The sequence below is a fragment of the Equus quagga genome, chromosome 8, assembly GCF_021613505.1.
Source record: "Equus quagga isolate Etosha38 chromosome 8, UCLA_HA_Equagga_1.0, whole genome shotgun sequence".
Taxonomy (NCBI): domain Eukaryota; kingdom Metazoa; phylum Chordata; class Mammalia; order Perissodactyla; family Equidae; genus Equus; species Equus quagga.
In genome coordinates this window covers 104,106,996-104,134,155 of record NC_060274.1, presented here as the reverse complement: position 1 = coordinate 104,134,155, position 27,160 = coordinate 104,106,996, and the positions used below count along the sequence as shown (strand labels likewise).

Here is a 27,160-nt window from a genome sequence, read left to right as displayed (position 1 = left end):
TTTTTAAAAATTATTCTACTTTATTTTCAGCAGAAAAATTTAACCACTTCATATTTTAAGATATAATTATTATACTTGATTTTGCTTCTCTCATCTTGCTTTATGCTTTCAGCTTTTGATTTTTTTTGCATAAACAGTTATGATTATTACTATTTTCTGTAGTCATCTGAAATATAGGCATCCTTCATAAAGTTTTTCAAAGACTTTCTTACACATGGTATACATTATCAAGTGGGTTCATAGCTTCCCCTTTCTCTAGCTCTGAGTCATTGAATTAAGGGTTATTGCCTCCTCTGCTCCAGCCTCCACTTTCTGAGACAGAACAGCAGCAGTTTGGGGGATGACGTTTGTACCTCTGACAGTGTCTCCCAGCAGTACCTGCGGGATAGCTTGAAGAAATTCCCCCAAGGTTTCTACCGTGTGGACCACACCCCTCTCTGATTTCCAGCACTGATTCAGGTCTCTCCCTCCCCTCCAGCATCTTATGTTGCTTGTATCATTTCCATAGGCATTTAGGAGAGAGGGCTTAGCAGCCTGTGTATAAACCTCCATCTTGTCAGAAATTTGGTTGCCACATGTTAAAGAGGTACTGTGATAAACCAGAGGAGCTTCACCTGGATTGAACATGAAATTATGTCAAATGATGTGTGATTTAAGAAAAGAAAGTGTTCATGTCTGGAAAAGAGAAAGCCTAAGTGGAATGTGACAGCTATCTTCAGATACTCAAAGGGATGCCGTGTGGTCCAAAGAATAGACTATGTGCCTCACAGGCTGGTACCAGGACCAGGGTGGGCAAATTAAACTGTTCAAGCTGCTGAGGGGAGGATACTGTCTTAAATGGGGGATGAGTATTGAACTATTTAATTTCTAAGGTTCTTTCCAACACTGTGCTTCTGTTAATGTGAATACATTTGACATTTTTGAAATGTGGGATTTAAAACAGTTTTCTTTCCCAAATTTTGTGTGTGTAAGACTTGAATGGAACACTTGTTAAAATGCATATATCTGAGCCCAGAAATTTTGACTTATTTAAGTTTGGGATAGGACCTAGTAATCCATATTTTCTGATGAAGGTTCATTTTGAGAATGTGGGATTACTGTTTAGATAAAATGAGTTTATTAAAATACTGCTCTTTAGCATTGTATGGTTTGGTCTCAGGATGTGTTTCATGCAATTTATTTTTTGTTGATAGTAACTAACACTTTAAAGTATTACAAATATTATTTTAACAATTCATTGGTTTGAGTAAAGAGTATAGTAAATGCAATTACTTTATAACAGTTGCTGCTATAACTTAGGGTTTTGTAAAGAAATTGAAAATGGTACCTCAGTGCTGGTAATGAAGGAGCCAATTGAAGTCAACAATTCTACATCGAACTGTGTCAATTCGGGTCCTGGGGGAAGCAGACAACAAGATGGAGTTGGAGTGAAAGATAAAGGGGAGAGAGAGCAGGGAAAGGTGAGGAAAGTCTTCAGGTTGAGGTGTTGTTTCATACCTGAGAAAGTTGAGAGAGGGAAGGAGAGGATGAAAGATAGAGAGCCTCAAACAGACACAGATCTGAGGAAGTCTAAGGCAGCCCAGTGGTCAGCTCAGAGGCAACGATTGACCACAGAAGAGACCGCTGTTGGACAGATGTTGTTGGGAACCAGGCCCTGAATCCCCCATGGTTCTCAGGCATTGACTGAGAGATTTGAGGGGAATGTGGTCTCTGCTCCAAAGTGGCAGCAGATCCGAAGTGCTGTACCTGTACGGTTAACTACCTGTACTCCTCACAACAGGTACTCTCTGGAAGGGAGATCTGAGTAGTACACATTCATGGCCGCAAACCCAAGCCATGTTTTTTTCAATACTGAAGAGTAAGCGTGCTTGCTTAGAGGCATAATTTCACATTATCTGTACTGATTTCTTTTGGCTTCTGCTTGTTTGACTACTTTTATTGCTTTAAGTCTCTCAGCTTCTATTTCATCCTGTTTTTTCGTATATCAGATGTACAATATGAATGATTCTATTCAGGTATAATTTTATTTAAACTGATACAAAAATAAAATATTGCTTGTCAGGATGTGATGGTAAAAATGCTCTGTAAAGATGTGCGATTTTGAAAACTCAAGAGTCTTTCATGCTATTCCTCCAGTCTGGCAGCGAGAAGAACTTGCACATATTAACCAGTCTTTCACTGGAGCTGAAAGGAAAGCTGCTTTGTGTGAACTTCTGGAAAAAGAGACCCAGATAATTGCTTCCATTGGGAGACATAGATACGTCGCTTATATGGCGAACCAGGAAGCATTAATACAAGCTTTTTTGGATAAGGTTAGTGAAGTAACAATTATTTAAATGTGAATGTATCCTGAGTTTAAAAATGTAAGGTAATGAACTAAAGAAGAGACTTACATTTTAAGAATTTGCTTGAATTTTATTTAGCATTTTGGCGACATATTTCTTTAAATTCTATTTATTTTTTTCTTTCTTTTGATACAGCTTTAGATTTTAACTCCAGCCTAGAATAATGATTGATAAGTAACGTGAGATTAACATGTTCTTAACAAAAAGGATTTGACCATGAAGGGAAAAACGGAGACACTTTGCTTGTGACTCTGTTCATTTAGATTTAGGCTGACTATAGAAATCAGATGAATCGCACACCCTGATAAAATGGAGTAGTGAAGTCACAAAATGTCTGAGTTTAGGGTGTCCCCATAGTAAACGACCTAGGGAAAATAGCTGCAGACTGGTGTTTTTGCCTTTGCTCACCAGGTCATTAACTGATTGGAAATTTCTGACCAAAAGGATATATGATTATTGAAAACATGCAATTAAGGGAAAAACTAAAGTAATTACCTTTTCGTGGTGAAACTGCCTGCTTAATATTGAATAGTCTGTTTCCATAGTGACCAATTTCCTTTTATAAACCTGATCTTTCCAAACAATTAAAAGCCAATCCAGCCGCAAGAAGAAGAGGAATGGAATGCAAGATATTCGCATATAGTGATCTAGATGTATGATTTTTATTTGAGAACATTCCTTCTTAAAAACCATATTTTTTGGATACTATAAATGCCTTTCTCTTAGCTTACTTACTCCTGGTTGATCTCAGTTTTTCCTGTGGCTTTAACTACTATCTGTATCCTGGTACTTCCTTCAGTTCCAGACCAGACCTTTCTTAGGAGCTTCCGAATCACATCTCTGATTGCTTACTGCCATTGTGCTTTGGATGTCCCAAGAATTCACCTCAAGTTGACATGTCAACTCCCCAGTCATATAATCTCACCATTCCTCCACCCCTTTCCTCCACACTGATCCTATTCTGTAGCACTCACATAATTTATCTCCATGAATGTTTCATCATCTATTCAGTTGCTTCAGGCAGAAATCTGGGCATTTTTCTTGACATCCCGTCCAGCGCCCATCCTGTTTGTTCTATTACTTTAATAGTTTCCTCAATTCTTTATTTTGTTATTTCCAAACTCACTCCCACTGCTTAGGGAAATGGCTCTGCCATGGCACCCTGATGACCTTACATGTATCCAAATAGGCCATGTAGGCAAAGACTTGAACTGCAGCTAATCGAAGTCTTGGTGCAATGCCTTGTGATCCTGCTGAAATGCAAAAGGATGGGAGGCTTCCGAGGAGATGCTATGGGGCAGCTCCTCTCTCTTCCTTCCGTATCTCCCTATCTCCCTGTCCTGAGACAAGTCTTGTCTTGTGTGTGTGAACTTGACACTAGTTTAATTGAACTGGCTTTCCTCCTCATTTGGATTACTTTATGTCTCCAAATTAGGCTCTTGGCCTCCTGTCTCACTTCTCAGTTCCGTCCTTCATCATCCACACTGCAGCCATAGTGACCTCATTAAACATAACTCTGCCCGTGCCACTCCTCGCTGCCCTCAGGGAACAAGGATTTTCATAATCGATTCTCAGCACTCCTCACCCATCCCACTGTTGTCTCTCCTCACTCACTGCAGCCGCACTGCTCTAGCCATGCTCAGTTACGCACACATCCTCAGAAAGACCAGGTGCTCTTAATGCTTTTGCATCTGGTGTTGTCTCCCCGTGAAACTTCCTTTCCTTCCTTCCTCAGTAGCCAGCTACGCATCCTTCAAAACAAGCTCAGATGCCTCTTCTTCCAGAAAAGATCTGCTAATGCTGCTACTTTAGCCTGTACTATATGCTTTCATGAGACTCTGATTCACATCTGTCTTAATATTGAGTGGTCAAGTTTTATTATATCTGTTTACATGTCTGAATCCTTCCCAGATTCTGAGCTTCTGAAGGCAAGAGCTGTCTTTTGTCTCTGTATTCTCATGTTCTCACATGGTGCTTAACACAGAGTATCAATAAATGCTTGTGGAAGGAGGCAAGGAGGAAAAATAAGTGGCAGAAATAATTGTTGTGTAATTTTATATTTCATGTATTAACAAGAAATTATGCAATGTAGATACTATCATTTCAAATTATTGAATATCTTCATTCTAGGAAAGATGAGTCTACTGTATAGAAGCGATAATACTCCTACTTCTCCAGAGTCATATTTTGAACTAAATTTATTTCTTTAGCAAGTTACTTTATCTTGAATCCAGCTTTACCACTGGGAACTGTGTTCCTTATGTGTCTGATTGTTAACCTTACCAGAGGACAACATGGACCCAGGGCGTAAGAGTGTTTGAAGGAGCTGGAGGCCTCTGAGGCGCCAATGGACAGGGAAGATGGTTGGTACCCACCCGTCCTTACTAATGAGGCTGCACCTTCTACAGGATTTCCCACTTGTGCTTTCTCTGCTGTTTTGTTTCCTGTAAACTATTTTAAATTCTTGTGGTAAATACTTATACACTGTCTCTTCTTCTTTATGACTTTACACCCTCCCACCAGGCCTCATGTCTAGCATTATCTCTAAACATTTTTTGAATTACGAAGAGTGCAAAATTTTATCAAGTCCCAACATATAATAATGACTCTGGAGCAGTGGACAACCATTACTCTTTCTCATGAAGTACAACATTCTAAGAGGGCTTTAAATTTTACCCCAAAAAATAGGGGGGGAAATTTTGTTCATCAGGATTCCTATGAGGAAGGAAGATCTATTTTTTGTTTTTGTTTTTTGTAAATATTTTGATAATTTGATTTTGATTTTGGGGTAGAATCTGAAACCCTGAAGGATCCTGAGTGTAGGAAGAATTGCTCTGTGCCAGAAAAATGGAGGTTTTTTGGGTTTGTTTTTGAGGAAGATTAGCCCTGAACTAACATCTGCTGCCAATCCTCCTCTTTTTGCTGAGGAAGACTGGCCTTGAGCTAACATCCATGCCTGTCTTCCTCTACTTGATACGTGGGATGCCTGCCACAGCATGGCTTGACAAGTGGTGTGTCCATCTGCACCTGGGATCTGGACTGAGGGACCCCAGGCCCCCAAAGTGGAACAAGAGAACTTAACCACTGCACCACCAGCCTGGCCCTAAAAATGGAGGTATTTGAGTATTGCCAGGAGAAAAAGAAAGTAGAGTGAAGAGACAATTGGAAGGCAATGGGGTACAACATGGCTTCTTGTGACTTCTTTAGTTAGCTTACTAAATAAATGAAATATTAAGTGCAAGATGATTTCTTTTTGCTAAGAGGAGAGGAAACAAGGGAAATGATCAGGCCTTAATATCTAGACTGACTCAGGGAAGCACACAAGTTGCAAGACCAGAAGGTTGAAGGAAGGATGGAAAACATTAGCCACAAGAACTTGTAGAAATCAATGGAAAGGCTTTTTGTGGGTCATAGATCTTAGAACTGGAGTTCTAAACCCACAGTCACCCCAGGTGATAAACCAGTTAATCTCACCAATCCCACGGCTGAGATTTAGAGGAAATAGACATTTTAGCTGATACAAGGGAATTTTACCTCAGTTTTGACCAAAGGGTTGTATAGGGCAAGAAAAACACAACCACAGAATGGAACAACTATACTTGATGTCAATCCCCGGTCCATTACATGGCCTAATTAGTCCAGTCTTTAAAAATAGTGAATAATAGTGACTTTTGGCCTGCTTTTACCTGTTATAGTAAATTATAAAATCTTTGTTATTCTAATACAAAATCATTTTAATCTTCTTTTTGTATATGATGCCAAATTAAACATCATAGAAAACAATTAAGATACATTTTACAGTTAATCTTTTGTTGTAGATACTTGTACAATGTGTATTCCTCTTTATGCTTGCCCACCTTCCCTCCCCCCCATGCCTAGCATTGTGTCTCGTATTCAAGAGCAGTCAGTGTTGATTTCATAAAACTTGATGTAACTTACTGTTCTTCAGTTGTTTTGATTGCTAAGAAAAAAATAGCTTATAATTAACCCCTGAAGCCAGACAAGATCAGAGTTTCTTCAAATGTCAAAACTAACAACCAGAGCCATAATGCAGATTTTAAGATCTGCATTTAGCACCATAGCATATAGATATGAAAAGAGAATATTTCCTTTCTGTTAACTGGAAATGACTTTGGAGAATAAAATTTTATGTTTTGATTTTAGTTTCACATCATTGAATCTAAATATTATGTGGTTCATTGAACTAATGTTTTATTTTTTATCTTCTTATCCTGAATATAGAGTTTCTCTGAGTAATGAATGATATGATTTTAAATTAGTCTAATCAAGGCATTGAACCAATCAATTATTAAGGACTCCATACTAAGCTTTCATTCTCCACTAAGAGCTTAATCTCAAGATTTTTTTTAAAGCTTTAGTTAGATAAATTGTAATTTTAACACATCAAACATTGACCTCCACAGGTTATCAAATGTTTAAAACTCACAAGTTGACAGAGGTGAAGAAATTCAAGTTGAGAAATCTGAATAAACAATCATCAGCCAGTTTCTGATGTGGCTTGAGTGCTCTTAACCCAAATTGTATAAAGAGACCGTTTGAATTTCTGCAAAAGGTTTTCCCTAGAGTCAAGGTCATTTATTTCTTTGATTCACACACTTCTCACAATCACAAGCTAAAATACTGCAATCTATGTTAGCTGTGTCATTTAAATGTTTTCTTTCTGTCCCATATTCCGGTGGCCAACAGCTAATGGCATAGAAAAATGTGGCCCATGCTTGCCTTTCTCTGAGCTCAAGGGTCCACAGGGGTGTCATCTGTGGATGAACAAAACCCCTTCACTGTGTAAAAGAAAAATTGATCACTACCCAGTCGCTTTTAGGGGGTTAGGGTTATTCTTAGTTTATGTTCTTTGGGACTTGAGTATTAATTTAGGAGGAAGAAAAGACTTCCTCTCACAGTGCACATTTCTTCTCTTTTGTGGAAGCCTGCTGCTACTCTCAAGGTTTTTGTTATCTCTCCACCTTCCCTTCAGTGAAATGTGTCTTCCTGCTGTTCTGTTTCTCTGCTCCAGAGTCTGTTCTATCTCATTTGTTGGCAGCTAAATGGAATTTATTACGCTCCTGTTTTCTGAAGCAATTTAAGAACATGATTGTTGTACGTCTCTTATTATAGCCAAGGCGTTCAAAGAAAAAAGGAAATAGGAAAGAGAAATAAGCAAAGCTGACATTTTCCTGCATCAGAGTAAAAAACGCCTTAAGGCCTGAAATCAAAGAAGCCAGACTTGAAGACCAAGTTATCAGTGTTGGTAGAAATACATCCAAGTATAAAAAAGCTTGCCAAATAGATTTTTTTCTATCTTATCAGTGCCAACACTGGGGAACTTGAACTTCAAATCTAGGATTCCTTGATTCTATAACTCAGTTCCCTTTAATCCGGCTAACACCTAGTTATTCTTCAGGTTTTATCTTAGATACTATTTTCTTTTCACCAGTTAAGTGCTTCATAGCAACCTGTAGTTACCTCTTTACTTACAATCATCAAGCATAATCATCCTTTATTTTAATTATTTATTTTCTTATCTTTATATTCCATTAGATTTGAGAGTTCTCGAAATCAAGATAGTATTTTATCTACTCAGTACCTAGCACACTGACTAATATGTAGTAAACACAATAAATATCTGTTGACTGAATGAATGAGTATTGTAGACCCTGTGAGATAGACAGAACTACATGAGAAATCTATTTCTTATAATCTTTTGGGAGAAATAGAATTGAGAAACATAAAATAATTATAGAACAATTTGGATTCCAATTTCATTGTCCTGAGTGATTGAAATGGAAACACAACATACTTGTTTGTGTGTATGTGTGTGTTTATAAGTACACTAGGATTTCAGATACTAGTGATTTCATTGGTTCAAACCATAGTAGTTAGGAATCTTTATGGAGAAGGTAGGGTTTGAGTTAAAAATTGAAGGATGGGAAGGTTTGGGATGATGAATATATTTGGAAAAATCTAAGATACTGCTGTATCATACTATAGTAGATGATATAAAGACTTGGAGGGAAGGTGGAGTTAACTCAGTCCATCAGCTGGAAAAAATACAATTAAGTAGGTGAACTAGGCATTTCATTAAAAGGTTATTATACTTGGATTATTACAAATGAAATAAGCTACCAGCCTGCAGAACAAAAGGTATTGTCCATATTACTGGAAGAAAAGAAATTACATTTAATAGAGCTACCCTGAGGAAAATTTCATGCAAAGATTGAGACACTAGTTAGACTTTAGAAAATTGCAGTATGAAACTTAGCCTAAGATTGCTTATTCCTTAAAACTTTTAAAAGGAGCTTTGAAACAAGCATTAAACTTCAAAGCACTCTGATGCCTACCCCAAACAAGGCTGTATCCATTTAAAACAATATTTTTTTATTTCTAAATGATAATAATTAAATGATAAAATATTTTATTATTGAGCTATTTCCCTTTTATAATCCTTAACAAATTTTACCTAATTCTATCAGACAGCTAATTAACAATACATTATTTAATATTAGATTTATGCTCTAAAAATTTAAATTAATTATGGGGCTACAGCTTCTCATTTGTTGGATTAAAACTAAAACTGAGGGGCTGGCCCCGTGGCCGAGCGGTTAAGTTCGCGCGCTCCGCTGCAGGCGGCCCAGTGTTTCGTTGGTTCGAATCCTGGGCGCGGACATGGCACTGTTCATCGAACCGCGCTGAGGCAGCGTCCCACATGCCACAACTGGAAGGACCCACAACGGAGAATATACAACTATGTACCGGGGGGCTTTGGGGAGAAAAAGAAAAAAAAATAAAATCTTTAAAAAAAAAAAAAAACTAAAACTGAGAATCTAAAGTTTCTAATGAAGATTCCTAACTCTGAACAACATGCATTTTGGCTTTGATCAGAAAATGGTACCATTACTTTGAAAATATATTAAACAGTTGTTTTTAGAAGATAACTTTGTAGTTCTCAATGTAATTTAGCTAATATGAAACATAAAAAAATTAAAGGTAAATTGACGCTATAACTAAAAATTCCTCATAATGCTGTCATACTAAATACAGCTTTATGTTATTTCTCTATTTGGCTAGTCGATATTCCTGATGACTTGTTCAAATACATGGACTTCTATCTAAACTTTAAATTATATCAAATCTAAGATTTAAATTGTTGCGAGTGACATAAATGTCACTGTGGACATCTGCTTTGTGAAGAACTGTGAACTTGCTGTAGATTTATCTTTACAGGAAACAAAACCATATCTCACAGAGGTTCTTTTTGCTACGTTTAGCTCTAATACATTGAGAATTGTAACAATTGGTCTACACAGATTGTCTTCCATTGGCAAGGCATGATCAAGACACATTTATACAACTGAATATAATTAAACCAAGCAGATAATTTTTTTTTAGCATTCTAATGCCAATGCTTTTTGCCAGGCAGATAATGAGTTACTCTATATACCCATCGAGCCGTTCAACATACTAGTTAGTACAAATTAGTAGAAAATTCTGAATCTTGTAGAAGTGTTTGCACTTCTGCAACCTGAACAACTCTCTCAGATTTTTCTCTAAAATGTTTTACTTTCCCATGGTCTACAAATTCTTCAATGAATTTTCTTAAGTTTTAGTGATACTTTTATTCACAAAGCACATGCTATTAAGGTTAACTTTTAGTAGAAGGAACAAAATTATTTTTTAGCCTTTAATTAACTGATAGTTGTAAACATAATGTTATTTTTAAGTGTTCAGCTCCAAAGATGTGGAGAACATTTGATGGCAAAATGATGGAAATGGATACACAGTTTACCATCAGAGCCCGAGAACTGCAGAACATCTATAAATGCATTATGCTGAAAAGTATCTCTCAAGATGAGAGGCTGGATGTACTCTTGACACTTAAACACACTGTGAAGGTATGTTAACTTTCTCTTAGCTTGGGGGTATCACTATCAATAAAAGAAACTGAATACTAAAATCAGCAAGATGTTTTGTATTAAGCCATTATAAAGATAAATATTTATATATATGAATTTTATTTTGTCAACAGCTATGTTATTTTGGTATAATTTTGGGAGAATGTGGTTTATGCATTAATATTTATCAAAAATTTCTCAAACTATATATTATGACACATAGTAAATGAAACTATAGCACAATGAATATTCTAAATGCAAATATATCCCTTCTATGCAATGGGTGCAAATATATAGCATAAGATTAATACTCAGCTCAGTTCAATAAAACAGTACCTATTGCCTATATATTCTGACACTTTTCAATGAAAATTTTATTTTTAGCAGTTTTAAAGCAGCATCAGTGTACGTATTTTTGTCTGTTTTTTCTCATTCATTATTGATTTTCTGTTTTTAGTCCTGCTTTTAATGAAAATGAAATGGGTGTCCCAGGTCAAGTTCCCAAGAAGCAGCGTCTGAGATGGAAATTAGTGTGCAGGAGTTTATCTGAGAGTACACCTGTGAGGAAATAGATAACAGGCTTGGTCAGATGGAGAAATGTAACTCATCAATGATTTCAGCCAATCTCACAGGGATCTCTGAAACTGGGAAGGCCCTTTTGAGTTGTCCTGAATTGAGGCAAGGGGCCAGGAGATTTTACTCCCACATTGACCATTTATTGGTTGTGGGCTGTCCCCTGGGAAGGAGGTGTGACTTTGGGTGAGGCATCTCTCTTTACCACAAAGCAGTTCTCAGAAAGGGACTGAGTTGAGAGTGTCAGCCAACAGTGCACAGGAGTGGGAGAATGAGTACTTCCCGTCTGGACACAGCATACATGACACATACTGCTGCTTGGACCCACTAGCTTCATATTCTAAGGTTTGAGAGCAGCTCCTCCAGATTTGGATAGGCTCTTTTGTCCTGGGGAAAATTACAAGTGCAAGGTTGGTGAAATAACTACAGCCCTCTAATGTTGTCACTGTTTTTTAAGGCTGCAACAGATACTCATTCTCTTTCCTCTCCTACCCATTTTAGATTTCCTCACCCTCACCTGTAGGGATGACCCACCCCTTGAGAGGTCTGGACCACAGATCACTATGCTCTTCTCAGGCTGAGGCTACTAGACTTCCATTTACTGTCAAAATTGGGCAAGAATATAGCAAGAAATTCCCATTACCTTGGTGCCAAACATATTCTTCCCTGTCTCCATTGGGTAGTAACAGCCCTACTGCCTTTCAGAGATCAGGGTCAATTAACTCTACAGGCATATGACACTTCCCTTAGCCCCAGGTCTTTTGGCCTAAGGAGCCCAGGCATTAGCTGTAGCTTAAAATTTAATAGGACTCTTGCTCTATCCTCTGGTAGAAGCATTTTCCCTCCAGGAATTAGGACCTCTGAACTTGAAGAGCCCAGAGTTGCAGGGACAGGATGCAGAAATTCCCCAAGTAATAAATGGGTCCATTTCTACTTCCGCCACCTTGGTTTCCAGAGTAGGGCAGTTTCAGGGGCTTCAAGTTGGTCTTCCACATCATGTTAGCTCTTACCCCACAGATCAAGAAATCAAGGGTAAGGGGCTTGCGTTGACTACCAGGTATTCCATTCCAATGATATGTTCAAGGACCAGGAAAATGAGTACTGGGTGGATCTGAGAACCCAGTGGACATATTGTGAGCTGGACCTGGATCAGGACTCCATTTATTTTTTGTTCCCACATACCAGCAATTTTCAGCCAAGATGGCTTTCTTCAGCTGACGGCAATCCAGAGAGAGGCTCAGCTGACAGTTGCCAGCTGCCAACCCTATCAGCAGCTGGGAGACCTCGTGCTTCAGTTCTGAAGCAGGGGTAGTCTGGGCACCACGTCACAGGATTCACTACAATGGATTTGTTTTCTATATTCCTAATGAAAGGGGAAAACCTAAGTACCATTAGGGCCATTGGTAAAGCTCTTGTGTTTTATAGCTCAAATTGAAGGTAACATCGAGCATTTGTAATTGTCAATATAAATAAATTAAATCAGTATTTCATCTAAAAATATTTGGCTTCTGAAAAATGACTTTGAATTCTCTAAATTTATAAGATAGTTACCAGATGCCTCCTTCAGTTTATGGCATAGAGATATAAGTTGTCTCTGAGCTGTCATTTGTATGAACTATTTCAAAGCTTGTACATAGGCAATGGATTGGGTAACTCTGCATGGTCAGTCTGTTTTGATCATCAGTAGACCCAAATTGCCAGAGCATATAGGTATAAATATTCAAATGATAATCAGTGGTTCACTATAAATAACAACTGAAAAAATGTCAGCCATATTTAGATCCATCTAAGTGAGCCATGTGATTTCAATCTAAGAATTTCTCAAGTATAGCTATTAGATACTTCATGTGGGTTCTTTGCCTCCTAAGTTCTTCTGTCAAGAAGAAACAAGACAAGACACACAAAATTCTTAAGGCATATTAAATAGTTGAGTAAATGGTTCTTGTTGAGAGGTGAGTCTCCATAGGTCTCGCACATTTCTGCCTATCTTGAGAACAGAGGCATTGACTGCCTTTGTTCTGGACTACCTCTTCAAAGGTATTTGTGTGGTAACTAGCCTTGGAAGATAAAGATAGATAGGAAGAGGGAGAAGTGGTAGATCCAGAGGTAGGAAGTAAACTTGGTATCTGTAGAGGGCAGTAAAAAGAGCAGATTGGAAAAAAGAGAGTGCAGGTAGGGAATACAGTAGAAATGCTCTTACCTGACATAATTAGGACCACTAGGTGGTTAATTTAAAAGCCAAAGGATGGCTCATAAAAGATAAATTGTGCATATCTTAAACAATATGTTTAACCTAATATAGTCACATGTACATTTATTTAACAATACTTTGGTAGGAGATAAGGCCTTTAAGCATTACTCAAATTCTGGCTCTATTCATTTATGGCTGTGCAACCTTAGATAAGTTATTTCATATTTCTGAAAAGCAGTTTCACCATTTGTAAAATTAGTTGCTTTGAGGGTATAAATATATATGTATGTGTATATACGTACATGTATAAGTATATATAAAATATAAATTAAAAAATATAATCTATATGTCTCAGTGCTTACAAACAGGGAGCCCTCAATAAATAAGAGATATCATTTTGATGACAATTAATAATACAGACTAGAGAATCTTAAACCTGAGTACAGGTAGAATTATCTAGAGAGCTTGAAAGAGAGACAGACAGACAGACATACAGGGTGAGAGAGAGAGAATATGAAAATAAATGTAGAGGAATGTTTTCTAGGCCCCATTTCAGAGCATTTAAATTAGATCCTCAACTGTGAGGGCAATGTTAAAATCTCCCTCATGTCCTTCTTATTTGCCTTCGGGGTCAAGGACCACTGATGCAGACTCTTGAATTAGCTATAACAAGTATGTATTAAAAAGTACAGAAGAGCATTATTTTAGTGACTGACTTTACCTTCTGACTCTTTCACTCAAACTGTGTTTGTTGTGGTCTTCTGTTGGGCAGTTATAGTAACTTCTATTTTGTTACTTATAAATCCTTTTACCTTAATAACCTAGCTCTTACCTGGGCTTTCTTATTCAACCACACTTGTTTCTGCTACTTTATTAAAAATTATCGTGAATTATATAAACATGCAGAAAATATATATAAAATATATATGTGCAGTTTAGTAAATACAAAGCTACCAACCACGTAACCACCCTTTGGCCCCCAAACAGGATATTGCAAACATTGCTGGTGTCCCACTTCGTAATGGCAATTCGCCCTCTCCTCCCCTGGAACTACCATACTGACTTTCATGGTAGTCATTTCCTTGATTTTTCTTCGTAGTGTACCACCTCTGTACACATTCTAAATAATATGGCGTAGTGTTGCTTATTTTGGATTTCATTTAAATGGAATGATACTGTATGTATTATTTTGGTGCCTTGCTTCTTTTGCCCAACAGTAATTTGTAAGATTTAAGCTTGTTATTGTGTGTAGCTGTAGTTCATTCATTTCCATACATTAGATAATATTCCTATGTATGCATAAGCCATCACTTATTTGTGTAATCAACTCATTTATGGATATTCGGTTGTTTCTGATTTGGGGCTATGTGAACAATGACTCCACGTGCACATTTCTATAAAGCACTTAAGCATAGAATGGCTGGGTTGTAGACTATGCATATCTTAAACTGTACTAGACAATTACTAGATAAATCTAATTTTTTTCCAAGTTAGTTTTGCCAATTTTTACTCCTATCAGTGATGTTTCATTTATGCTGGAGTCTAGTTTTCAGTTTGTTTGGGTGATAATTTAAAAAACTAACTTAGTAGTTTTTTTTTTTAAAGATTGTCCCTGAGCTAACATCTGTTGCCAATCTTCCTTTTTTTTTTCTCCCTAAATCCCCCCCCGCCCCCCCATTGTATACTTACTTCTTCTAGTTATGGGTCCTTCTGGCTCTGCTATGTGAGATTCTGCCTCACCATGGCTTGATGAGCAGTGCTAGGTCCATGCCAAGGATCCAAACTGGTGAAACCCTGGGCTGCCAAAGCGGAGCGCATGAACTTAACCACTCAGCCATGGGTCTGGCCCCCAAACTTAGTAATTTTTAAAATTCTATACTGAATATTTTTGTATTTTATATAGGAACATGACTGTAAACTGACTCAGGAAATTTTAGAATTGATTGACAGAGAGGTTGACCTTATGATGAGAGGAGTCAAACATCAAAACCTTGAAGGACTCAGGAAAAGAATTGCAACACTCTTTTTTCATTACATCAAAACGCCTCTGTTTAATCCAGAAGTTGCAAGACACCTTAAGGTACTCTACTTTTTTTTCTCGAACTTCTTTCTCAAAATTCTAGTATGTGCTATAGTAAATTGAAGTATATTCATATTTTCTTTTAATACTTTACTTGGGGTCCAAGTGGAAGACCATCTTATTGGTGGAAATCTCCTTTGAATGATTATTTTTTATGTTTATAAATTAAACTTACTCACTTAACTTTTTCTGTGTCTGTATTTCCAACCTTGAATTCTTTCCTCATCTCTGAGCCAAATTTTCAGTTTAGTATTGCACTATGTTGAATGTGTCATGATCTCTCACACCATCGTGCTTTTGCACGTACTCACGTACTGTTGCTTCTATCTGGAATACTGTCCCCTAGCTTTACCCAGCGAACTCCTGTTCATTTCCTAAGACTCAAATTACATGTCCTCTCCTTCACGAGACCGCAAAGACAGGTAAACTCTTCATTCTGAGATCCTACATGCACCTTATTTGTGTTCCCTTATGATACTTACCACATGGTTATATTTATTACTCAACAGACCCATGTAGATATCCTGAGAGAATTTCAAAAGTAACATGTATTTGAACTAAACTACCTTCACCCACTCCAACATGCTTAGGTTTCTGTGGAGATTTTGCTCTCTAAGGTCAAGATAAGCGCCTTATTGCCTTCTCACTGTGCAGAACTATTTAAAACATTTTTAGTAAAGTTTTGGGGAAGTTTACTAAAGAATTCTAAATAGTGTTTTATTCCAATGATTATTTTTAGAATTATAATTTTTAAGAGGCTGACTAAGCATCTATTTTGCTTTTTTGACATAAACAAAATCTCAGTATTTAGTCAAAACTTATAGAAAAATAAAAATTGTTTAATTTTTATATTTTTCTTTTTTAATGAATTTTTTAAACTTAATTGTATTGCAAGAGAATATTAAGTTGTCCATTATATTATTTCTTATTCAAATCAATATTTCATTTGTCCCAGCTACCCTCTAGTCCTTTTCTATAGACTTATTCAGTTCTTATGTTTGCAGTAATATAATAGAATTTCATATTCTACACGTTCACATAGCATTATACGATTTTATTCACTTTTTAAATTTACCTTTGGTAAAATTCACTATTTTTGGTGAGTTTTGATACATACAGAGAGTCATGTAACCAACAGCACAATCAAGATAAAAAATAGTCTTATCACCTCCCCCAAATTCTCGTTACTTTGTAATCACCCCTTCCCCTGGCTCCCAAACCCTTTGGCAAACACTGACCTGCGTCTTATTTCTATAGTTTTACCTAACCCAGAATGTCAGATAAATGGAATCATTCTATATATAGTCTTTTGAGGCCATAATGTAGTCTTCATTTAGCATATTGCATTTGAGATTCACCCACATTCTTGAGTGTATCAGTAGTTTGTTGTTATAACTGAGAAATATTTTTATGGTCTGGATGTACCGGAGTTTGTTTATGCATTCATGGTTGAAGGACATTGAGTTGTTTAGAGTTTTGGGCTTTTGTGAATAAAGTTGCTACAAACACTTCATTGTGCATTTTTGTGTAAATTGATTATTTTGCATTAAATACATTGGAAGTGGAACAGTTTAGTTATATGATAAATGTGTATTTACCTCTGTAAGACACTGCCAAACTTTTTTTCCAAACTGGCTGTACCATGTCGCATCCCCATCTGCAATGTGTGAGAATTCCAGCTGCTCTGAATCTTTGTCACGTTGTATTGTCAGTTTTTATTTTAATTTTGGAATTCTGTTAGGTGTGTAGTAGTATCCCATTATATTTTAATCTGCATTTTCCTAATGACTAATAATATTAAGCATCTTTTCATGCACTTTTTTACCATCCATATATCTTTTTGGTGAAGTGCCTGCACTTGTCTTTTACCAACACACTCTCTACCCCTTTTTTTAGTTGGGCTATTTTCCCATTATTGAGTTGTGAGAATTCTTTTTATGTTTAACCTGTAAATCCTTTTTAAGATATATGATTTACAAATATTTTCTCTCAGTCTGTGGCTTGTCTTTTCATTCTCTTAACGGTATCTTTTATAGAGCAGAAGTTTTTGATTTTGATGAAGTTAAACTTATCCATTTTTAAAACGGATCATGCTTTTGGTGGTTTTTTGGGTTTTTTTTGTATTTAAGAAATCTTCTTGGAAGAGTTAATATTGCTAAAATGTCCATACTACCCAAACTGATCTACAGATTTAATGCAATCCGTATCAAAATTCTAATACCATTTTTCATAGAAATAGAAAAAAAAATCTTAAAATTTATATGGAACCACAGAAGGCCCTGAGTAGCCAAAGCAACCTTTAGAAAGAAGAACAAAGAGGCATCGTGCTTCCTGATTTCAAACTATATTACAAAGCCATAGTAATCACAACAGCATGGTACTGGCATAAAAAGAGACACATAGATCAATGGAACAGAATAGAGAGTCTAGAAATAAACCCACACATATATGGTCAGCTAATATTTGACAAAGGAGCCAAGAATATACAATGGAGAAAGGATAGTCTGTTCAATAAATGGTGTTGGGAAAACTGGGCAGCCACATGCAAAAAGATGAAATCGGAGCCCTATCTCACACTACATACAAAAATCAACTGAAAAGGGATTGAAGACTTAAATGAAAGACCTAAAACTGTAAAACTACTAGAAAAAAACAGAGAAAGAGCTTCTTTATATTGGTCTTGGCAAGGAGTTTTTGGTCATGACACCAAAAGCAAAGGCAACAAAGGCAAAAATAGACAAAGAGGATTGCATCAAACTAAAAAGCTTCTGCACAGCAAAGGGAACAATCAACAAAATGAAAGACAGTATACAGAATGGGAGAAAATACTTGCAAACCATGTATCTGTTAGGTTAATATCTAAAAAATTACAAGGAATTCATACAACTCAAAAGCAATTTTAACCCAATTTAAAAATGGGAAAGGGCCTGAATAAACATTTTCCAAAAGAAGACATACAGAAGGCCAACATGTACATGAAAAAGTGCTCAATATCACTAATCGTCAGGGAAATGCAAATCAAAACCACAGTGAGATGGGGCCAGCCCAGTGGTCGAGTGGTTAAGTTCATGTGCTCCACTTTGGCAGTCCAACGTTTTGCCAGTTTGGATACTGGGCGGGAACGTAGCACCCCTCATCAAGCCATGCTGAGGTGGTGTCCCACACAGCACAACCAGAAAGACCTACAACTAGAATATACAATTATGTACTGAGGGGTTTGGGGGAGAAGAAGAAAAATAAATTAAAAAAAGATTGGTATCAGATGTTAGCTCAGGTGCCAGTCTTTACCAAAAAAACCCACAATAAGATAACACCTCACAAGGGTTAGAATGGCTTTTATCAAAAAGACAAAAGGTAGCAAGTATTGGTGAGGATGTGGAAAAAAGGGAATCGTTATGCACTATGTGGAAATGTTAATTGGTACCACCATTGTGGAAAACAGTATGGAGGTTTCTCAAAAAATTAAAAATAGAACTACCGTATGATGAAAAGTTTCAAGTTTTGAAAACTGATCATGAGCCAATCCAAATTTATTGTTAAGATGAATGAAATAAGAACAACATTTGGTTCAGTGGACTTTTATTTATATGTGAAGCTAGCTATTGCCTGTAAGAATAATTAATGTAGCATAGCACCAAAAATCTAAATTCTTCTTAAAAATAAGTACCAAAGCACTTGGAGAGTTTTCTTACTGTTTTGCAACCCAAAGCCTCTACCTACTAATTTTTTTCAGTCAATTTTCTAGGTGATTTTACCACATGTATCTGAAGGTTGATGAATAATAGAGATTTTTAATATTTTGACAAGGTAAAGGAATACTGCTTAAAATTTAAATTTTGTATAGAATAGGAAGGTAAGGGAAAAATATGACTTTAGAACTTAACAAACTTTTTATCTCATTCTACGATAAGTTGTTTAGTATTTGTTCTGTTGGTTAGCTCCTCTTGGGTAGTATTTGGCCTGACTTTTATACCTTTCTTTCCTTTTTTTTTTTTTTTATTTTTAACTAATAAGGCCCCTCAAGACCCAATGAAGTTTTATAAGAAGATTTACTTTTGCCACAGTTGCCAGCTCTATTTGCCTTCTACTGAGTTTGCTGTATCATCCACTTCACGACGCATATACCGCTGCCGTCACTGCATTAACCTTGACAACGAGACTCGACAACGGGAGTCATTTCTGAAATACAAATGTTTGCTTCAACGGCTCTACTATTCAGAAGCTGATTATGAAGATGATTCTAAAATTGCTTTCCTCATGCAGGTATGATCAGTAAGGGTTGCCAATCAAGGATGAAATTTTTCCTCTGATTTTACAGACAAAATTCCTGCTTTCCCACCCAAACCTTTTAAAATAATGGTTCTTTTTTCTCTGCTTGTATTTTGTGACGCTTCCCTTCTGGCCATTTTAAGTTTATATATGCAGACTTTGTGATAAAAAGTCATTTCAAGAGTTTTAGCTAATATGGTTTAAATAAAAAAAGTTTTTAAACAACTATTTCATTTCCTGCCTTTCCCTCTTTTGTCATTAAAACAAGTCTTTTTAATAACGTTAAGCAAATTGCTCACCCTTTATTAAATTTCAATCTCCTCATTTGTAAAATGGAATAAAATGACCAACAATAACCCTGAGGATAAGATGATCCTTACTAATAAATTTTGAAAAGTACTGAATACTGTATAAATGTAAGGTAAAATGATCGTACTGGAAGAAACATATACAGCTTACTCTGCGGTAAAGACGCAGTCATGACTGTGAGACTGGTAACATTGTTTGGGCAGAATGCCACGAAGATTGGGCAGAAATTTGGTGAAAAATAAGGAGCTATGTTCCTCTGAAAACCTCAGAAATAATGTTTCTGTTTAAAAAAATATACTCAATATATTTCCTCAAGTAATGTAATGATCTTAAAGAAATTTTATGTTTAGAAGAAAACATTATTTTTGAAACTTGTTTTGACATGCAGCTACAAGATATTCAGTACCTGACCGAGAACATCTGGGCGTCCCAGTCAGTCCTCAGTGCCTGGACCAATCTCAATGATCTGGTCATGGTCCGGTGGGATAAGTCCTTGGAGTGGTCCCCCTGGAACTGCATTCTTCTTACCAAAGATGAAGGTGCTGCTCATCTCAGGCTAACAAGTATTGAACAGGTAAGAAAGTCAAAATTTATCTGGGAAATTAATTTAATCATTGGAATTAATAGCAAGAATTTGACTACCTTTTAATACATTCCATGCATAATTTAAATACTCCCATTGGATTAATAGAGAATCCGTGGATACCACTAACAAAATATGTGAATGGTATGTATGGCAGAGATTAAAATTAAAAGGAAACTAAGGCACATAAAAAGGAAAGATAAGAGATCTGAAGGTCTTCCAAGTCCCTGAACGTGACACCATTCTTTCCTAATGATAGCAAGTTCAAGCGGGTTAGTTCCACATCACGTTCCATGAGAGGAGGGACTTCATTTAGCTTGTTGATGTCTATATCTCCAATACCTGCAGCAGTTCCTGTCACAGACTAGGGGTTTAATAAGTATTTGTTGAAAGAATAAATGAATATTAACACCAGATAGGTATTTTGGAACATAGAATCCGTCCTTTGATTAGTCATCATGAGTCTGCCTATTAGCACACTAAATTCTCAAATAAATTTTGTGCTCTAGATGGCAGTCATACCGATGGGGTATAGTTCCGAGGCTCTATTTTTCATTTGCTTCCAAATAACTAGGGGTGGGGAAAAAATGCTAAAATTGAATACCATTTAATTTCAGTAACTTACAAGATGCAATCTTGAGAACATTTTGATGAACAGAATTGAGGCTTCCCTGGTGAGTTCCCAGAGAACTCCATTTATACCAAGCAAGCCCAGGATCCCAAGAGCTGTTACTGATTCTGTGCCTTCTATTAATTAAATTGCTCTACCTTTAAATTCCATGCAAGATGTCAGTTAAGAGAAAAGAAAGAAATGACTTCAAATCGTCATTTTGAATAGTGCTATTCCCTGCCTGTGTTTTTCCTGGGCAGGGGGAAGGTGTAAAGGGGAAAAACTAGTTAAATTTTTAGTTGTTTTGAATAATTTTCCAGTAGAAGCCAGGCTAAGAAAAATTTCACTCGAGGGATTGCACGAAAGGGCAGCAAGAAATTGAAGCTATGTTAAATATTATATTTAGTAAACTAAGCTGCCTCATAAATATTTCATCACTGGAAGCCTAGCCAATACTAGCAATATCATTTCATCCAGGACCCATAGTGGGACTGAAGTTCATTCCCAAAGCTGATATTCCACTGCTTCCTCAATTAATCCACACAACTCCCTTTGTGTATTTAATCAAGTTACTCCAGTCTCAAATTAAATGTTCTATTCACATGCATTCCTAATTTCAGGATGCCGACTTTACTGAATCTCTGTAAATAGAGCTAAAGTTCTCAACCAGACAAACTAAGACAAAATGGCCTTTTTTATGGTTTTGGGCTAGTGTCATCTTTTAAGTATTAATATTCAGCCTCGTTAAAGAAGAGTTTATGTCTTGCATCAAGTTAAAGCATTTCCAGAATTTCCCTAATGCACAGAGATATTTGCTTTCTCAGTTTGTAAAAGCATACTCAAAAATTAAAATAATCTTGACTCCCTGCAATCATGCACAAGTTATAGGAAAAGCCTGGAAAAAGACTTGTGTTCTCTGAACTATAAATGAGGCAGATCAATTTTTCATGGTGTGCACATTGGCCAAAGTAGGAACAATAGTGGGTTTAAAGTCAGGGGCCTGACCCAGTGTTTCCCCATTTCAATCACTAACAACCTGCAGGACAGTAAGACCTGACCTCTTTGCTTCATACATTTTTATAAAACTTAGCTGAAAACATGGAAGCAGTATAGAGGATCAGAGCAACCCTGACTTTGAATTCTGGCTCTGTCACTTATGAGCTGGGAGAAGGTGAGCAAGTTTATCAATGTCTCAGTGACCTGGTTTTCTCATCTATAAAAAGGGAATAATATACAAAAGGGGATAATAGATGCTGGATATCTTTCCATATTATATTATTCTTTAAGACTTGCTTCTTGTTCCTTTGACTGTATGTACCATGATATGCTTATCTCATCTTTAATGGTTACTTTTGGGTTCTGTAAAGACACTTTGAAAACTTTTAAAGTCTTGTATATGTATAATTTAATGTTGCATAGCAGGAATATGTTAGTTTTTTTTCAATGAAATATGGGTTAAGAAATGGTGAAACAAAGTTAGATTAGTGCAAAGGGTGAGTATTTGACCTGGTAAATTTGTCTATAGAGAAGAAACTTTAAAATAATCCCAGGATACTCCTACCTAATCCTTTCTGTGAGAATATCATATCCTTTGACTGCTTTTCTCCAGGGTTTTCTTTACCTTTGATTCGACACTATGAGGGATCTTTAGTGAGGGGATGTCTTACTTTTAGAAAACAACTTTTAGGAGGAGGTAAAAGTATTTGTGATTTGGTTGAAAAGAAGGGTCAATTAAGATTAATAAACAGAATAGATGGTATTTATTAATTCAACCAGAATTTACTTTTGAGTGTGCCAGATGCTAGGCTAAGTTCTTGAGAAAAACAAGGAAATGTAATGAACACAATTTTCATGTTTCAGGTGCATTCAAGTTGAGCAGCAAATCACAGACTAAGTAGTTTATAATGACTTCACCAAATGTGGGTTTAGTTTCCTTATATAACAAGAAGTCCAGAGGTTGGCAGTATGGGGCCAGTAGGGTAGCTCCATAATGCTCTCAGAAACCCAGGCCCCCTAACTTTTCCCTCAGCTGTATTTAACCTTTGGCTTTCATCCTCACATTTGTGGACTCTTAGAGATAAAATAGCTGCTTCATCTCCTGCATTCTATCTACCTCCCAGGTATGACAAACACCAAAAGGTGCTGTCAAGCACCTGTCAAGGTGAGTCGTCTCACTTTCAAAAAGCTTTCCTGTAAGCTTTATCCAGTGACTTCTGTTATATATATGTATGTATGTATATGGCCAGAAACTTGTCACATAGCCACCTCTAGCTAGAATAAAAGTGAGGAAAGCTGAGCATGTCACAAAATACAAAATCTGTGCCCTATACAAAATCAGGCCTCTAAACGTGAATGGAAGAGAGAATGAATATTGGATTGGTAACTAGCACTCTGCTGCTCTTAGTAGAAAACAGATGATTTTATAATGTCGCAATGCTACATAACAGAGAAAGTTCCAAGTACTGTTATAGCTGTGGCGAGACAAGAAGCCTAAAAATTAATTAAGAACAAATGAAAATGGAAAGGCATGAAGACTTGATAAAGGCAGGAAGGTTATTTTCTGTTAAGAAGAGAAGAGGAAACAGTGCAGGGACTTACAATGTGGGAATCTAAGGTAGTAAGAAGGTGACCAAAGAGAAGTTTCGTTGTCACAACACCACTGTGATCTTTGTCTTGAACTCTGGAGAAATGGAGGGAAGGACCAATTTTAGAAAAAAAATTCAAATTGGTAATTGCATCAGTATTAAAACAGATTGAAAGAGAACCAAAGTGACAAGTACATTCATTCAAAAATATCGATTGAGTATCTTCCTTATGGTGCCAAGAGACACATATATGAAAAAGACCCAGTTTGAGTCTTCAAGGAGTTTTCCTTATCATGGAAGAGACTCTCAAGAAGATAGTGAAATTTAAGGCAGAATGAACTAAACATTACAATTAAAATACATAAAAATGCTTGCAAGTATGGAAGAAGGAGGGGTTAGTTTGGACTCAGAGAGGTCACATGGCGAATCAGGAAAAGTTTCCAGGTTAAAGCATCAGAGGAACTGAGCCCCAAAGGGTGAGAGACAAAGTGGGAGAAATGTATTCTGGCTGAAAGAACTGATGAGCAAAGGCATGGAGGCATGAAAGTGTTTTTACTTGGCAAAATATATCTGTGACTTTTAATAGAATTTGATTTGATTTTCTTTTCTTTTCAGGGATATGAACCCTTGTTTATTCACAAGATCAAACACAAGCATATCCTGGCTAAGAACTATTTTTCTCAAATTCCACTGCTGGCTTCATGTATACCTGACGGTGAAATAGATGCGATCAGGAAGAAATATCACCCAGAAACAACACCTAAGATTATAAAAGCCCAGGGGCCCGGTCCTTAGAAGACCCGGGGGCATTTGTTTGATGATCCACATTTTTGTTTACTGCTAACAGAGTAATACAGAGATCACACAATGTGGAAATAGAATTTTATCTTTTTATTGATTTTAATTGTCTTTCATAATATCATAAGTAGTGTGAAGAGAAAACATCCCTATATAAATGCTTTATTGTTAAACAGTTAGTATTAAATTGAGATATAATTTTGTTACTGAAATTAATGTTTTAAAGGAAAGTGAACATTTTATTTTTACATATTTTCACATTAAAATTTTTTAAAATTTCAAGTGCGTTATAATTAAAATCAATAGACAAACAAAAGGTCGGTTTAATTTTCAGCTCAAGAAATTTATTTTAGATAAAATGCAGTTATAGGGGAATAGTCAGTTTATGGATGGGAGGAAATATAGAATTCTCCGTCTTGAAAATCTTTACAGGTAGCATAAAAGATGCTAGGTTTTAATATGGGGATTTGAATCTTCACTTTTTATCTTCTACTTTCACCTTCCATCCTTCTCAAATCCCAATAAAATAACTGAAACTGTTTATAAACAAATAAACAAGTGCATTCCGTGCTGGAAAACAGGGTCAACAGTAGAACTATCTTTTATCCTATGGGAGAAAAACTCCCAGTAGGGCAATGATGAAACTCCATAGGAAGAATAAACTTGGTCGAGTAAACGATAACAATCCCTTTCCCCAATAAACCAAAGGAATAACCTTGACCACATGCATATCAGGGATCTACAATGATAAACAAGGGTGTGTGAGTCAGTCTTAATAGGAAATGGTGCCCTCAAAACAGGAAAATTCAAGAAGAGTTTATTTACAAGGGACTTATAAAGTGTGGGCAGTGTGTTGGGAAACTAAAGAAATAGGGCACGGACCCAGGGTTGGTGCTGGATAAGCCATCTCTACCCCTAGTCTTAAATGAACCTGGGAGGGGAGAGGTATAGGAACAGAGAAAGGGAGTGTAAAGAAGATGATTGAGAGGATCAGTGACCAACTCCTACTGGAACAGCCAGCCTAGTCTCCTGCTTGGGTTTCCCACTGGCAGAACCCAAAAGGAAAGCAGAAGAAATAGAAGTCTGTTGACATAATTCATACAGCTTTGGGACAGAGAGCAGAAATAAGGGGCAGAGTGGATCTGGATGGCTAAATAGAATATATCCAGCAAGAGAGAATTAAAAGTGTAGATCTGTAATTCAAGTAGCACTATTTCACAGCCCCCCCCCAGAATTATATATGTTCATGTATATATACATGTATAGAGTGCATATACAGAGATATATATAACTTTTCTTCTAATTCCAATCACCAATTAATGAAGCTGTTCTGTCAAGTTTAGTGATCAAGGAATTCAATCTAAATGTTAATATTTATTCTACATAAATATTTGCCAACATTTTAACAACTTGTTTTCTAGGATGTCTACAGTTTTTTTACTTGGCAAAAGCATGGCACATGGCGATTACTTTTAAGGAACTAAACATCGAGGAGGGAAGTGCTATAAGCTGCTGTTATTTTCAAGTTAACGTGGACAATTCGGATGTTCTGGGAACTTTCTAAACAATAAATTACAGATGAGAATTGATTGGGGACCATTCTGACCACTGATAACAATTTAACACAGAGAGAAGTGTGTTTACACTGGAATGTAAATAACCAGATTCTCACTAGGCAGTTCAGGAGAATCTCCTAGTTCAGAGAAGGAAGGGCTGGGTGGCAGACAGTGAGGGGGAAATAGTCAGAGAGGGGCAAATAAGGGAAGTTGAGAATTCCTCTCTTGCTCTAGGGGTGAATCAACTGACTAGTAGATAGCATTTCCCTATAGTAATGGAAGACTTGTGGAATACAACTGACGGGGGTGGACAAACCAGAACAATTGCATCATATATGAAAGGGGGTAGCACCTTAATTCAGGACCGGGAGAATAACCACAAAGCGGGAAAGACAGCTCAACAGCAGAGAGACTCTCCCTAATAAAGTCAACTATTCTGGTAAACTTTTTCCATCCCACCAGAACTACAGTTTTCAATTTACACAGGTATCCAAAAATCCACAGCAGAAGGGGCGGGAGGAGGTGGCAGGCTAGGGAGCAGTGAGTAGGGCAACAGTCAGGTTGCTACGTACTGGAATCCTAACTCCAGGATGCTGGAAATCAACAACTAGGTAAGCAGCTAAGTTCCCCTTCATTCATAGTAGCTGCAGTCCTCTAGTTTATGACCTGATGAGCATACGTCCCAGGGCCCACTAACAGATGAAACTACAGAAAATGTTTCCTTCTTTCTCCTCTGTGAGAACTGTGTTATGTGAATAAAGGCCTAAACAATATAACAGAACACAATTTTGTATCCCAATATTGTAACAACAAGCTGATGAAGAATAGTCACCATAAATATAAAGACTCAAAATTTTAAAAATGGGCCCTTCTGAGGAATGATAGATGTTCATTTACCAAATCTCTTAATTCATGTTAGGGACATTGGTAGCACTTTTTCTCCTATGGGGGAAAAAATGATTTGGGAAAAATTGCTATTACATAAAACAAGCAATTGCTAAATTACAAAAAACACAACACATTGGCAGCAACGAACAGCAGATTTGGTATTTGAAAGCTAAAGCTAAAACAGGGATTTGGTAGATTAGCTCAAGAGAGTCCCTTATAATCCAGAGGAAAAGGACAAAGAAATGAAGTAGGTGAGCAAAAGTAATAAATTTAAAAGCTTTTGATGACTACACTAGAAATAACATAAGCCTAAAATGGAATACAATAAGAGAAACAATTAGCAAAGAGAGATTTAAAGCCAATTTCCCTAAGCTAAAAAGACATATATCCTTAACTATATATTGTATATATATATATACAAGTCCTAGGAACATTAGTTTAGAGACACACATAGACACAACCTGAT

At 36.6% G+C, this 27,160-nt stretch overlaps 1 protein-coding gene across 4 annotated transcripts in view; it reads left to right on the top strand.

The window, feature by feature from the left end:
- IQUB (IQ motif and ubiquitin domain containing) overlaps window positions 1-25,858 on the top strand; it is a 54,181-nt gene extending 28,323 nt beyond the window's left edge. For 3 of the 4 annotated variants that reach the window (XM_046670102.1, XM_046670101.1, XM_046670103.1), the window contains 6 exons: window positions 2,137-2,312; window positions 10,082-10,252; window positions 14,920-15,096; window positions 19,111-19,359; window positions 20,063-20,248; window positions 24,068-25,858. In XM_046670102.1, coding sequence (XP_046526058.1) covers window positions 2,137-2,312; window positions 10,082-10,252; window positions 14,920-15,096; window positions 19,111-19,359; window positions 20,063-20,248; window positions 24,068-24,247 — 1,139 coding nt within the window. In that variant the 3' untranslated portion in view covers window positions 24,248-25,858. The remainder of the gene's footprint in view (window positions 1-2,136; window positions 2,313-10,081; window positions 10,253-14,919; window positions 15,097-19,110; window positions 19,360-20,062; window positions 20,249-24,067) is intronic. The other variant, XM_046670104.1, reaches the window with a different exon arrangement.
- Window positions 25,859-27,160: the final 1,302 nt, after the last annotated feature.